This window comes from Bombina bombina, chromosome 5 (assembly GCF_027579735.1).
Source record: "Bombina bombina isolate aBomBom1 chromosome 5, aBomBom1.pri, whole genome shotgun sequence".
Taxonomy (NCBI): Eukaryota; Metazoa; Chordata; class Amphibia; order Anura; family Bombinatoridae; genus Bombina; species Bombina bombina.
Genome location: NC_069503.1, coordinates 49,053,429 through 49,068,884, shown reverse-complemented (window position 1 = coordinate 49,068,884; position 15,456 = coordinate 49,053,429). Strand labels below are relative to the sequence as shown.

The following is a 15,456-nucleotide window of genomic DNA, read 5'->3' as shown; positions in this document are numbered from 1 at the left end:
GCAGTTTCTACCCTAGCTAAGCATACAACTATCCCCGTCGAGGACAGTTGTGCTTTCCTAGATCCTATGGATAAAAAATTGGAGGGTCTCCTTAAGAAAATCTTTATACAGCAAGGTTTTATTCTCCAGCCTCTTGCATGCATTGCCCCAGTCACTGCTGCAGCGTCTTTCTGGTTTGAGTCTCTTGAGGAGGCTCTACAGGTGGAGACCCCGTTGGATGATATTTTAGACAGGATTAAAGCTCTTAAGTTAGCTAATTCCTTTATTTCTGACGCCGTTTTTCATTTAACCAAGCTAACGTCTAAGAATTCAGGTTTTGCCATTCTGGCGCGTAGGGCGTTATGGCTTAAGTCCTGGTCAGCAGACGTTACTTCAAAGTCTAAGCTTCTCAACATCCCCTTCAAAGGGCAGACCCTATTCGGGCCTGGACTGAAGGAGATCATTTCTGATATTACTGGAGGAAAAGGTCACGCCCTTCTTCAGGATAGATCCAACAAATTAAGGACCAAACAGAATAATTTTCGTTCCTTACGAAACTTCAAGAGTGGCGCAGCTTCAACTTCCTCTAATGCAAAACAGGAGGGAAATTTTGCCCAGTCCAAACCAGTCTGGAGACCTAACCAGGCTTGGAACAAGGGGAAGCAGGTCAAAAAACCTGCTGCTGCCTCTAAGACAGCATGAAGGAGTAGCCCCCGATCCGGGACCGGATCTAGTCGGGGGCAGACTTTCTCTCTTCGCTCAGGCTTGGGCAAGAGACGTCCAGGATCCCTGGGCACTGGAGATTGTTACCCAGGGATATCTTCTGGACTTCAAAGCCTCATCTCCAAAGGGGAGATTTCATCTCACAATTATCTGCAAACCAGATAAAGAGAGAGGCATTCTTGGTTATGGGAGTGATCCACCCAGTTCCAAAGGAGGAACAGGGGCAGGGTTTCTATTCAAATCTGCTTATAGTTCCCAAAAAAAGAGGGAACTTTCAGACCAATCTTGGATCTCAAGATCCTAAACAAATTTCTCAGGGTCCCATCCTTCAAGATGGAGACTATTCAAACCATCCTCCCTATGATCCAGGAGGGTCAATATATGACTACCGTGGACTTAAAGGATGCTTATCTCCACATTCCGATACACAGAGATCATCATCAGTTCCTCAGGTTCGCCTTCCTAGACAGGCATTACCAGTTTGTGGCTCTTCCCTTCGGGTTAGCCACGGCACCAATAATCTTTACGAAGGTTCTAGGGTCCCTACTGGCGGTTCTAAGGCCATGGGGCATAGCGGTGGCTCCTTACCTAGACGACATTCTGATACAGGCATCGACTTTTCAAATCGCCAAGTCCCATACGGACATTGTGCTGGCCTTCCTGAGGTCTCACGGGTGGAAGGTGAACGAAGAAAAGAGTTCTCTCTCCCCACTCACAAGAGTTTCCTACCTAGGAACTCTGATAGATTCAGTAGAAATGAACATTTTTCTAACAGAGGTCAGGTTGTCAAAGCTTCTAACTTCCTGCTGTGCTCTTCATTCCACTTCTTGGCCGTCAGTGGCTCAGTGTATGGAAGTAATCGGCCTAATGGTAGCGGCAATGGACATAGTTCTACATCTCAGACCACTGCAACTTTGCATGCTCAATCAGTGGAATGGGGACTACACAGATTTGTCTCCTCGGATAAATCTGGATCAAGAGACCAGGGATTCTCTTCTCTGGTGGTTATCTCGGGCATCTGTCCAGGGGAATGAGTTTCCGCAGGCAAGAATGGACTATAGTGACGACAGATGCCAGCCTTCTGGGCTGGGGCGCAGTCTGGAACTCCCTGAAGGCTCAGGGTTCGTGGACTCAGGAGGAAGCCCTCCTTCCGATAAACATTCTGGAACTGAGAGCGATATTCAATGCTCTTCAGGCTTGGCCTCAACTAGCTGCGGTTAGGTTCATCAGATTTCAGTCGGAAAATATCACGACTGTAGCCTATATCAACCATCAGGGGGGAACAAGGAGCCCCCTGGCAATGTTGGAGGTTTCAAAGATAATTCTATGGGCAGAGGTTCACTCTTGCCATCTCTCAGCTATCCATATCCCAGGAGTAGAGAACTGGGAGGCGGATTTTCTAAGTCGGCAGACTTTTCATCCGGGGGAGTGGGAGCTCCATCCGGAGGTATTTGCCCAGCTGATTCAACTATGGGGCAAACCAGAACTGGATCTGATGGTGTCTCATCAGAATGCCAAGCTTCCTTGTTACGGGTCCAGGTCAAGGGATCCCCAGGCAGCGCTGATAGATGCTCTAGCAGTGCCCTGGTCCTTCAGCCTGGCTTATGTGTTTCCACCATTTTCTCTACTCCCTCGTCTGATTGCCAAGATCAAGCAGGAGAGAGCTTCAGTGATTTTGATAGCACCTGCGTGGCCACACAGGACTTGGTATGCAGATCTGGTGGACATGTCATCCTTTCCACCATGGACTCTGCCGCTGAGAAAGGACCTTCTACTTCATGGTCCTTTCAAACATCCAAATCTAATTTCTCTGCGTCTGACTGGTTGGAGATTGAACGCTTGATTTTATCAAAGCGTGGTTTCTCCGAGTCGTTCATTGATACCTTAATTCAGGCTTGAAAGCCTGTCACCAAGAAAATCTATCATAAGATATGGTGTAAATATCTTCATTGTTGTGAATCCAAGGGATACTCATGGAGTAAGGTCAGGATTCCTAGGATATTATCCTTTCTCCAAGAAGGATTGGAGAAGGGATTGTCTGCTCGTTCCTTAAAGGGACAGATTTCTGCTCGGTCTATTCTTTTGCACAAGCGTCTGGCTGATGTTCCAGACGTTCAGGCATTTTGTCAGGCTTTAGTTAGAATCAAGCCTGTGTTTAAACCTGTTGCTCCGCCATGGAGTCTAAATTTAGTTCTTAAATTTCTTCAAGGGGTTCCGTTTGAACCTTTGCATTCCATAGATATTAAACTTTTATCTTGGAAAGTTCTGTTTTTAGTAGCTATCTCTTTGGCTCGAAGAGTTTCAGAGTTATCTGCCTTACAGTGTGATTCCCCTTATCTGATCTTCCATGCAGATAAGGTAGTTTTGCGTACCAAACATTGGTTTCTTCCTTAGGTGGTATCTAATAAGAATATCAATCAGGAGATTGTTGTTCCTTCAGTGTGTCCTAATTTTTCTTCAAAGAAGGAACGTCTATTACACAATCTTGATGGGGTTTGTGCTTTAAAGTTTTATTTACAAGCTACGAAGGATTTTCGTCAAACATCTGCTTTGTTTGTTGTCTACTCTGGACAGAGGAGAGGCCAAAGGCTTCGGCAACTTCTCTTTCTTTTTGGCTAAGAAGCATAATTCATTTAGCTTATGAGACTGCTGGCCAGCAGCCTCCTGAAAGAATTACAGCTCATTCTACTAGAGCGGTAGCTTCCACATGGGCTTTTAAACATGAGGCCTCTGTTGAACAGATTTGTAAGGCGGCGACTTGGTCTTCGCTTCATACCTTTTCTAAATTCTACAAATTCGGAGGCTATTTTTGGGAGAAAGGTCTTACAGGCAGTGGTGCCTTCCGTTTAAGTTCCTGCCTTATCCCTCCCTTCATCCGTGTCCTAAAGCTTTGGTATTGGTATCCCACAAGTAATGGATGAATCCGTGAACTGGATACACCTTACAAGAGAAAACAAAATTTATGCTTACCTGATAAATTTCTTTCTCTTGTGGTGTATCCAGTCCACGGCCCTCCCTGTCATTTTAAGGCAGGTGTTTTTTATTTTTAAACTACAGTCACCACTGCACCCTATAGTTTCTCCTTTTTCTTGCTTGTCTTCGGTCGAATGACTGGGGGTGGCAGTTAGGGGAGGAGCTATATAGACAGCTCTGCTGTGGGTGTCCTCTTGCAACTTCCTGTTGGGAAGGAGAATATCCCACAAGTAATGGATGAATCCGTGGACTGGATACACCACAAGAGAAAGGTAAGCATAAAATTTTTTTTTTTTTAAATTTACACTAATGTTACACCAGATATGAGTGGTGGCACTGAGCAAGTAGGCACAGGCTGGCAGGCTGGCCTGGCAACTGAAATTAGATTACACTAGCAGACTGATGTAAAAGTTTTTTTTTAAAATTTACACTAATGTTACACCAGATATGAGTGGTGGCACTGAGCAAGTAGGCACAGTATATGCTGTGAGCCTGACACACAGGCTGGCAGTGGCAGGCGGGCAACTGCTATTAGATTACACTAGCAAACTGATGTAAAAGTTTTTTTTTGTAAATTTACACTACTGTTACACCAGATATGACTGGTGGCACTGAGCAAGTAGGCACAGTATATGCTGTGAGCCTGACACACAGGCTGGCAGTGGCAGGCTGGCCTGGCAACTGAAATTAGATTACACTAGCAGACTGATGTAAAAGTTTTTTGTTTTTTTTTAAACTTACACTACTGTTACACCAGATATGAGTGGTGGCACTGAGCAAGTAGGCACAGTATATGCTGTGAGCCTGACACACAGGCTGACAGTGGCAGGCTGGCCTAGCAACTGAAATTAGATTACACTAGCAGACTGATGTAAAAGTTTTTTTTTTTTTAATTTACACTAATGTTACACTAGATATGACTGGTGGTGGCACTGAGCAAGTAGGCACAGTATATGCTATGAGCCTGACACACAGGCTGGCAGTGGCAGGCAGGCAACTGCTATTAGATTACACTAGCAGACTGATGTAAGTTTTTTTTTTTTTTTTTAATTACACTACTGTTACACCAGCCAGATATGAGTGGTGGCACTGAGCAAGTAGGCACAGTATATGCTGTGAGCCTGACACACAGGCTGGCAGTGGCAGGCTGGCCTGGCTACTGAAATTAGATTACACTAGCAGACTGATGTAAAAGTTTTTTTTTTTTAATTTACACTAATGTTACACCAGATATGAGTGGTGGCACTGAGCAAGTAGGCACAGTATATGCTGTGAGCCTGACACACAGGCTGGCAGTGGCAGGCAACTGCTATTAGATTACAAAAAAAAAAAAAAAGACGACTGATGTTGCCCTAAAAAGGGCTTTTTGGGGTGCTGTCCTTACAGCAGAGATCAGATGAGTCCTTCAGGACTGTAGTGGACACTGAATACACTAGCCTAGCTATCAATTTCCCTATAAAATCATCAGCAGCTACACTATCCCTCCTCTCACTAAGAATGCAGGATCAGAATGAATCTAAAATGGCTGCTGTCCAGGAGATGGGATTGTCTGGGAGGGAGTGTCTGCTGCTGATTGGCTGTAATGTGTCTGCAGGCTGTGAGATACAGGGTCAAAGTTTACTCAATGATGACGAATAGGGGGCGGATCGAACATCGCATATGTTCGCCCGCCGCTGCGAACGCGAACAAGCTATGTTCGCCAGGAACTATTCTCCGACGAACTGTTCGCGACATCACTACTCCTCACATTCAGTCTTTGGCTAAAGCCTGCCGCTTCCACCTTAAAAACATCTCTAAAATTAGACACTTCCTTACACAAGACACAACTAAGATTTTAATCCACTCTCTCATCCTCTCCCGCCTCGATTACTGCAACTCTGTCCTCTCTGGTCTCCCCACCTACCGCCTAGCTCCTTTACAATCCTTAATGAATGCCTCTGCCAGACTCATCTTCCTTACACGTCGCTCTTCATCTGCTGCACCTCTCTGTCAATCCCTTCACTGGCTTCCTCTTGCCTCTAGGATCAAACACAAAATTCTCACTCTGACATACAAAGCCCTCAACTGCACTGCTCCCTCCTATATCTCAGACCTTGTCTCCAGATACTCTCCCTCCCGTCCCCTTCGCTCTGCTCACAACCTCCTCCTCTCTTGTCACCTCATCACACTGCCGTTTACAGGACTTCTCCAGACTGGCTCCCAACTTGTGGAACTCTCTGCCTCGTTCCACAAGACTCTCTTCTAGTTTTAAAAGCTTCAAGTGCTCCCTAAAGACTCTACTGTTCAGGGATGCATACAACCTACGCTAACCTTTCTTTATACCAGTTCCTCTCCTCCATTGCTATCCCCTTAACCCCCCTAGCATGTAAGCTTAAGAGTCCAGCTGTTTGTTGATCACCTTCTCAAGAGCTGACTACAACAGTGCAACTCTTGGCAGGGCCCTCTACCCATTTGATCCCTATAACTGTTTTTTGTACTCCGCCTTTGTTAATAGCGCTGCAGAATCTGTTGGCGCTCTACAAATAACTGATGATAATAATAATAATAAAATAACGTGGATGCAGAGCCTAGGTCATTGCCCCCCATGTGAAGGAGGATAATATTGGGCTGGCCCCATCTGCGTTTGGCATTTTGTAGTAGGGCAGGCAAACCATTCCACATTAGGCCTCTTCGTCCCAACCATCTCACCAAGGCCCTTGACACTGGAAGCCCCAGCTGCTGCCCGTTAGAGACGGAAATTGTCTGCAATGCTGCCCAGTGCACGTAGGAGTGCCCTAAAATCCATATGCACGTAGGGCCCCTGATATTAACTAAAACAGATTAGAACGGTTATAGACAAGAACTTAACCCCTTAATGACCAAGGACGTACGCCATACGTCCTCAGAAAAATACAGTTAACGCCTGAGGACGTATGGCGTACGTCCTCAGTTTGGAAAGCAGCTGGAAGCAATCCTGATCGCTTCCAGCTGCTTTCCGGTTATTGCAGGATGCCTCGATATCGAGGCATCCTGCAATAACAATTTTTACCCCTCCGGTGCAGAGAGAGCCATTCTGTGGCCCTCTTTACACCAGACATTGATGGCTGCATTCGTTGGTGGGTGGGAGCTGCAGTGGGAGGCGGGTGGGCAGCCATCAATGGTTTCTGAGCCTGAGAGGGGGGCGGGATTGGGGGCGGGACAGTCGGGGGTGCGCATGTGCACGGGGGGCGGCGGCTGGGCGCGTGCATGTGGAGGGAGTGGGTGGGAACCGCTACATTACAGAAAACATCAAGTAAAAGTGGGAGAAAGGGGGGGAGGGAATGCCCCAAAAAGTAATCTAAGGGATCTGGGGGGGGGGGGAAGCTACACTACAGAAAACAAAATTAAAAAGAGACACATTATATTGTAAACTGGGTACTGGCAGACAGCTGCCAGTACACAAGATGGCTGCCAAGAAGGTAGAGGGGGAGGTTAGAGAGCTATATACAATACAGTATAATAACTGGTTACAAGTGTGTAGCGCGGATTGAATTAAACTAAACAGTGATACAAAATAGCAACACAATGATAGTGTTGCCGCTTTGCAATTAACACTAGATATTGTAAGTGATATGTACACAGCGCTAATAGATAAGAAGAAATTGTAACTTATATGAACTATATAGTGATAGTGTTTGGTGCTGCTATGTTAATGCTGTATATATCAGTAATCAATTAGTGACCAAAGCATTAGCTAGACTAATGGCACTCCTATAGTACTTATAAAGTGAAGGACAACAGAAAATAACAGTATTAACATAACAATAAAGATTTGCACTGATCAATCGGTTGTGAAATGTATTGAACTTATAAATCAGAAAACCATTATACATATGTGTTTAATATAATATATAACACCAGTGTTGCGCACAAAACGTTACAACTACTATTCATAGTACAGAGCTTGAAGTAGTATATATTTGTATACAAGCAACACCAAGTATCGCTTTTCAATAAATACCCACTAGTTACACCATTAACTAGTGAGGAGTGGTTGCTTCACTAAGATAGATTAAGCAGCTATTGTCCTTACAGAAAATACTCATATAAATAGACACAATTCTGGCTTACACCACATGATCCAGAGTTATTAGGGTAACCAAATATCCTTATACAGGGTGTTAGTCATATTATGACCATACACATACATTATTTGGACCCAATAGCAGTAGTATAGCAGAGCTATTATAACTCTATCGAGGAGGTTATAATTATATATATTAGGCCTTTGATTCAATAAGTCCTCCTTAGAGTGAACCACTTCATAGATGTCTTGGAGGTGCTAGTGTCGTTTTTAATTTGTGTGTTACCCTTATTTTAAGAGCAATTTATAATAAAAGTTATGTTTTATTTTAACCCGTTCTGGAATTACTGCCTCAGAGTCTAGGCTGAGAGTGCTTACAGGTGCATACTTACAGGAGATATCCACACTCTCTGTGTGATTCTTCTTAGTCTTTAGAAATATATCCACTTATGCATTAGCACCATTCCCTATATAATCAATATTTGTCTGACTAATAATATTATTTAGTCTGTAATTATTTAATAAGAGGGAACAAGCCCTTGTGGTGCCATTGTTCGTGTGTAGTAACAGAGGTTAGAGAGCTGTTTGGGGGGGGGGGGCAGGGATGTTGGGGGCTAAGGGGGATCCTACACAGCAGCATATGTAAATATGCAAAGGAAAAAAAAGGATGCCTTTTATTTTAGTACTGGCAGACTTTCTGCCAGTACTTAAGATGGCGGGGACAATTGTGGGGTGGGGGAGGGAATAGAGCTGTTTGGGAGGGATCAGGGGGTCTGATGTGTCAGGTGGGAGGCTGATCTCTACACTAAAGCTAAAATTAAGCCTACAAGCTAAATAATTAACTCCTTCACTGCTAGCCATAATACACATGTGATGCGCAGCGGCATTTAGCGGCCTTCTAAATACCAAAAAGCAATGCCAAAGCCATATATGTCTGCTATTTCTGAACAAAGGGGATCCCAGAGAAGCATCTACAACCATTTATGCAATAATTGCACAAGCTGTTTGTAAATAATTTCAGTGAGAAACCTAAAATTTGGAAAAAAAATAACGTTTTTTTAATTTTTTTATTGCATTTGGCAGTGAAATGGTGGCATGAAATATACCAAAATGGGCCTAGATCAATACTTTGGGCTGTCTACTAGACTACACTAAAGCTAAAATTACCCCAAAAAGCTCCCTACATGCTCCCTAATTAACCCCTTCACTGCTGGGCATAATACACGTGTGGTGCGCAATGGCATTTAGCGGCCTTCTAATTACTAAAAAGCAACACCAAAGCCATATATGTCTGCTATTTCTGAACAAAGGGGATCCCAGAGAAAAATTTACAACCATGTATGCCATAATTGCACAAGCTGTTTGTAAATAATTTCAGTGAGAAACCTAAAGTTTGTAAAAGAAATTGTGAAAAAGTGAACGATTTTTTTTTATTTCATCGCAATTGGCGGTGAAATGGTGGCATGAAATATACCAAAATTGGCCTAGATCAATACTTTGGGATGTCTTCTAAAAAAAAATATAGACATGTCATGGGATATTCAGGGATTCCTGAAAGATATCAGTGTCCCAATGTAACTAGCGCTAATTTAAAAAAAAAAAAGGTGGTTTGGAAATAGCAAAGTGCTACTTGTATTTATGGCCCTATAACTTGCAAAAAAAGCAAAGAACATGTAAATATTGGGTATTTCTAAACTCTGGACAAAATTTAGAAACTGTTTAGCATGGGTGTTTTTTGGTGGTTGTAGATGTGTAACAGATTTTGGGGGTCAAAGTTAGAAAAAGTGTGTTTTTTTCCATTTTTTCATCATATTTTATAAATTTTTTTATAGTAAATTATAAGATATGATAAAAATAATGTTATCTTTAGAAAGTCCATTTAATTGCGAGAAAAACGGTATACAATATGTGTGGGTACAGTAAATGAGTAAGAGGAAAATTACAGCTAAACACAAACACTGCAAAAATGTAAAAATAGCCTTGGTCCCAAACGGACAGAAAATAGAAAAGTGCTGTGGTCATTAAGGGGTTAACAGTAATTATCAGGCCGCCTAATCTTTCACCTAATCTTCTGATGGGGCACAGATATAGTTTATAGAGTCTGATTGCCAACCCAATGCTGCCGCGCTGGAGGTAGCTCCTATGCGTAATGAGTAAGGAGTGATTTTACAGTCTCCCATGCCCGCCACTGTTACCGCTTTCTTCAAGACCACGGCAAACTGATATCTAGACAGGTTTACCCCGTCTACATGGACTAGAAAGTGCAGTGCTGCATGTGGGTGCATCACCATGAATGCCAGAGACAGGCCTACTGGGCAAGTATCAGCTGACTAGGGGGTATGGGTCAACCATGACCCTTTCCTTTCCTGGTCGTTCTTTGAATGCAGAATGAACAGCAACATGTTATCCCCCACGTGCCTAATATGTGATGTTTGAATCCCTGTTCCCACCACAAGCTTAGATGCTGCTACCAATTCACCCGGACACAGCGTACCAAAGAAGGCTAGCACAAATGCACAACGAAATTGGGCCCTTACGTATGCGTCCGAGCACACCATTTCCAGTGCACCCAACAATCTGCCCAGCCGCTGAAGATTGACAGGTTCTCGCGTGTCATTGACCCTGCGTTCTAACCTGCCCCATCCCTTGACGATTTACCTCACTAGGAAACCTTTGGTGACATTGGGATATTCTAAAAGGTTGCTAAAAAAGGATATGGCCGCTAGCTTACCTGCCACTGTCCCCATTTTTATCTTTTGCTCATTTTGACCAGCCAGCCATTCGAGGAACAAAGCCTGTGAACCTTCTGCTATGGAGACCCTGTGAGCTATGCAGTAGCCCTCCTATTCCTGCCAATGCTGAGAGTAGGCTTGCCAGGTGGCTGGTGCCAGTGATGCCCGGACTAGATGCTGTACCTTTAATGTGATTCTAATGACTTGTTTTACCGGTGTATAAAATAGTATAAAGTGTATGGGAAATTTCACCTTTAGCTTTATTTTTATATAAAATAACTGTTTGCTGTTTGTAATTTATTTTCATTATTAAATTGTACACAGCCTTTAAATGACCTGAGGCTCCGGCTCCTACTTAGCATATGCAGGAGATAACATTATATAAAAATATGAGTCTGTTATTGGCTGATAGCTGTCACATGGTACAGGAGTCTGTTATTGGCTGATATCTGTCACATGGTACAGGTGCAGAACTACATTTATCAGGAAAACAATCTACTGCTCTTTTAAATTTATAGTAAGTTGTATTGCATTGTATTTTTATAATGCATCTGTGGTTTTGTAATTCTATATTTTATGGTCCTTTTTAAATGGGCTGAATTTGCCAAAAGAACAGATCTCATTATATTATCACTCTATGTAAACACAAATTCTTTATTTTCTTGTCTCTATTCAAGATAACAATTTGAAAGGAACATTTTAGTGCCTATCTCTTACACACCCCATTGCAATGTGATTTAACACAACTCAGTATTGATCAAGAGAAGTTAAAGGACGGTGGAGCACATGACAAAATGTCTGACAGTGAGAATTAGTAGGAAGTACAATACCAATACTGCAGTATGCAATTTAACTTATATTTAAACAACTGATATTTAACATTTCTTTCAGGAGAAAATATTGTTTCATATAAATAATAGAAAACAAAGATTATAATATATTTGTAAAGTTGTGATATGGCCCCACTTAAATAGATTTTCTACCATTATGTTGTATAGATATGGAAAGATTCATATTTAAGGGGCAATTATAACACCCACAGAGCTAACTGTACTAAATGCTTGTGCTGAATCAATAGCACATATGTAATAACCTAATCAGCTGATCTGTATCACATGCAATGTAATTATAACACCCACAGAGCTAACTGTACTAAAGGCTTGTGCTGAATCAATAGCACATAAGTAATAACCTAATCAGCTGATCTGTATCACATGCAATGTAATTATAACACCCACAGAGCTAACTGTACTAAAGGCTTGTGCTGAATCAATAGCACATATGTAATAACCTAATCAGCTGATCTGTATCACATGCAATGTAATTATAACACTCACAGAGCTAACTGTACTAAATGCTTGTGCTGAATGAATAGCACATATGTAATAACCTAAACAGCTGATCTGTATCACATGAATTGTTATGTGTGCCTTTAATTATACCATACGTACAGTTAATCAGAACCATTATTTATTATTATTTGTCTAAACCATTTAATATACTTTTTACAGACACAGCCAGAGCACTGAGAGATATCAGGTATTGATGTAACTGGAGTGAATAAGGGAACCTTCTTCCTGAGCACAGACATTGGAGCCTGTTATCAGCATGAACTCATATGTGTTAGGTGAGTAAAATAGATATTATGCTGACTTTAATTACTGGGAAAATAGAACAAATGGCTCATTAAACAAATGTAAACTAAGGTGAGACATTTTCTGTTCGTTCTTATACACTTTAATCTAATTATACATTTTTCCAAATACCTTGTGCTGCACTTTCTTTGCCGTTCAGCAACTATTGAGGTAAAAAAATATGTCAATTTCCAAACCCACCATGAGGCTAATTTACATTAGCCAATCACGGTGAGCAACCTGTGTTCTCTCTTCCCTGCAGTTCCGGGTACAGGGATGAATTCAAATGCATGCGCTCTGAAGTGAGCAAAATTAACGCATGCTCTTTCTTTTTTGGAATTCTCTGACGTCCGAGGTCTAGCGGTCATGTGACTGGAGTCATTCATGAACCAGAGCAGACAGAGGCGTTGAAATATGTTAATTACGCATATAATTTATGCGTGCAGAGGAGCATTCAAGACCACCCTTTGTAGGGGGCTGGAAAAAGTGACGTGATAGTTACAAATAGAATAAAGTTGTTGTTTTTTATTATTTATAGAACCAACAGTATAACAAGATAATACAGAACATAATAGTATGCTTACATGGACTTAATCTATTCCTTTGCCCTAATGAGGCGAATTACACAGAAAGTAACTATAGATCCATAGCCTTTTACACCAATTCCCTACTCCAAACAGTTCTAAGATAAAATAGCTGTATTTCCCTCACTTTGACTTGAACAGCCCCATTATCCTAGTAAATAGGCCCAGAATATTATAATCTTGTCTTCACTTAAAGGGACAGTATACTGTAAAATAGTTTTTCCCTTAATGTGTTTACAATTGCTTTTTTTACCAACTGCAGAGTATATTAAAGCTCTGATTTTGTGTTTTGAAGCCACAACCTAATAAAATGGGTTGAGCTTGTAGGTATAATCCGATCTCATTACTGTATCACATTGTGCAAATATACCTACTTCTTTATCTTATATCTGTCCTTAAAACAATCACCAGTACTTTGAGAGAACAATGGAAAATCAAAATTTTATTACCTTATCTCTGCTATATCGCACTGGGAGTGTAATTTCTTCTGCTGGCTGTGTTTACAAAGCTTATCTATAGCTGGTACGCGCGGCCACAAACTTTCAGAATAGGTGGGGATACCACATGCTAAATCAACAATTTCAAATGCCAATATAAGGGTAAAGGAGCTACTTGTAAACAATTTAATACACTCCAGCAGGTAAAGTGGATCATTGGGAACAAATTAAAGGGGAGAAAATTTTTGAGTAAACTGTCCCTTTAACCTACTTTGAGACGTCCTTTAAAGGCCAAGACCTACGACTCATAACCTTATAATGAGTTCTCTTATAGGACTGTTCTAATATTGTTGGGTATTTTTTCCCACCACTTATTCCCCCTACCATACAACCATACATACAAAAAAAAAAAAAAAAAAAAAAAAAAAAAGGCAAAACGACACAAATCTCCCTAGCTCTACCCCCCCTCCCGACCATCCAGCCTAAGGGCATATCCATTCTCCCCTTAAGTTGGACTCCTGTATAAACACTGAGTCTCTAAAAGGGGAAATAACCAACTTCCTGGTATTATTATCCAATGACTTAATATAGTTTTCCCATTTAGCAAAGAAAGCCTCTATGTTTATTTCCATTTCCATTTGAACTTTAATCTGCTCCAGGAATAACTGATAATGTATACCTTTCTTGAATTCTGCAAATTTGGGCTCTTTATGGGATCGCCAGTTTTTCAAAATTATTTTCCTACCTAAGAGAATGGCTGTGTTTATTAATAGGGGATTCCACCCCGCTTCATCATGCGTTGTTAAGAAAAAGACATTCTGACATGTGATATGCATGTGAAGCTGAAAAATTTTTGTTAACCAAAACGAAATTTCTCTTGTAAGGTGTATCCAGTCCACGGGTTCATCCATTACTTGTGGGATATTCTCCTTCCCAAGAGGAAGTTGCAAAGAGGACACCCACAGCAGAGCTGTCTATATAGCTCCTCCCCTAACCCCCACCTCCAGTCATTCTCTTTGCAACTCTCGACAAGATAGGAAGTATAAAGAGATATGTGGTGACTTAGTGTAGTTTTACCTTCAATCAAGAGTTTGTTATTTTTAAACGGTACCGGCGTTGTACTGTTTTACTCTCAGGCAGAAATTAGAAGAAGAATTCTGCCTGGAGGTTGATGATCTTAGCGGTTTGTAACTAAGGTCCATTGCTGTTCTAACACATAACTGAAGAGTATGGGAAACTTCAGTTGGGGGAACGGTCTGCAGATTACCTGCTTTGAGGTATGTTCAGTATATTTATTTCTAGAGAGATGATAAGTTTTAGAAAATGCTGACAGAGCCTTGTGTATTTGAGGTAAGCTAGATGCAGGGATTTTGCAACGACTGGGATCATGCTTACAAAACAGGGTAATACTCATGTTAATACTCATATTACTTAGTGACAAAACGTTTTCATGTTACATAAATAGGACGTTTTTTTTCTCTGAGGGTGATAAGTCTTTAGTTGGGGCCTAGTTTTCCACATGGCTAGTCAGATACTCCTAGGAGTATTTCCTTAAGGCCCCTCTGACATCGAGTACATGGTAGGAGGGGCCTATTTTCGCGCCTTAGATGTGCAGTTTCTTCCAGACTGAGACATCCAGCTTCTCTAGAGGAGTCCTCTTGCATCTGAGGACCACTATAGAGGGCTTATTTCTTCCCTAATCGTATTTGAGGGCAGGTAGGAGCCACAGCAGAGCTGTGGCAAGGTGCTTAACTATCTTTTACCATTTTTTAAATCCGGTTTGGGGGCTAAGGGGTTAATCATCCATTTGCAAGTGGGTGCGATGTTGCTTTAGTCCCTTATACACACTGTAAACATTTTGAAGAGTTTACTACTTTTTAACACTGTTTTGCAGTTTATGTGCTAGTTTTTTTCTCTTAAAGGCACAGTACCGTTTTTGTTTAATTGCTGTTTCACATTTATTAAAGTGTTTTCCAAGCTTGCTTGTCTCATTACTAGTCTGTTAAACATGTCTGACATAGAGAAAACTCCTTGTTCAATATGTTTAGAAGCCATTGTGGAACCCCCTCTTAGAATGTGTACCAAATTTACTGAAATTTCTATAAACTATAAAGACCATATTATGGCACTTAAAGATTTATCACCAGAGGATTCTCAGACTGAAAAAAGGGAGGTTATGCCACCTAGCTCTCCCCATGTGTCAGAACCTATAACTCCCGCTCAAGTGACGCCAAGTACATCTAGCGCGTCTAATACTTTTACCTTACAGGACATGGCGGCAGTTATGAATTCTACCCTCACAGAGGTATTGTCCAAACTGCCAGGGTTACAAGGAAAGCGAGACAGCTCTGG

General features: G+C 41.6%; 2 protein-coding genes across 2 annotated transcripts in view; one reads left to right on the top strand and one right to left on the bottom strand.

Moving 5' to 3' along the window:
• The window catches only part of LOC128661287 (uncharacterized), a 264,716-nt gene that overhangs the window by 157,420 nt on the left and 91,840 nt on the right, over positions 1-15,456 (bottom strand). The gene's annotated exons all lie outside the window — the stretch shown is intronic.
• The window catches only part of LOC128659813 (gastrula zinc finger protein XlCGF28.1-like), a 35,797-nt gene continuing 32,307 nt past the window's right edge, over positions 11,967-15,456 (top strand). The window contains exon 1 of the mRNA XM_053713385.1: positions 11,967-12,076. Within this exon, the coding sequence (XP_053569360.1) occupies positions 12,058-12,076 (19 nt within the window). The 5' untranslated portion in view covers positions 11,967-12,057. The remainder of the gene's footprint in view (positions 12,077-15,456) is intronic.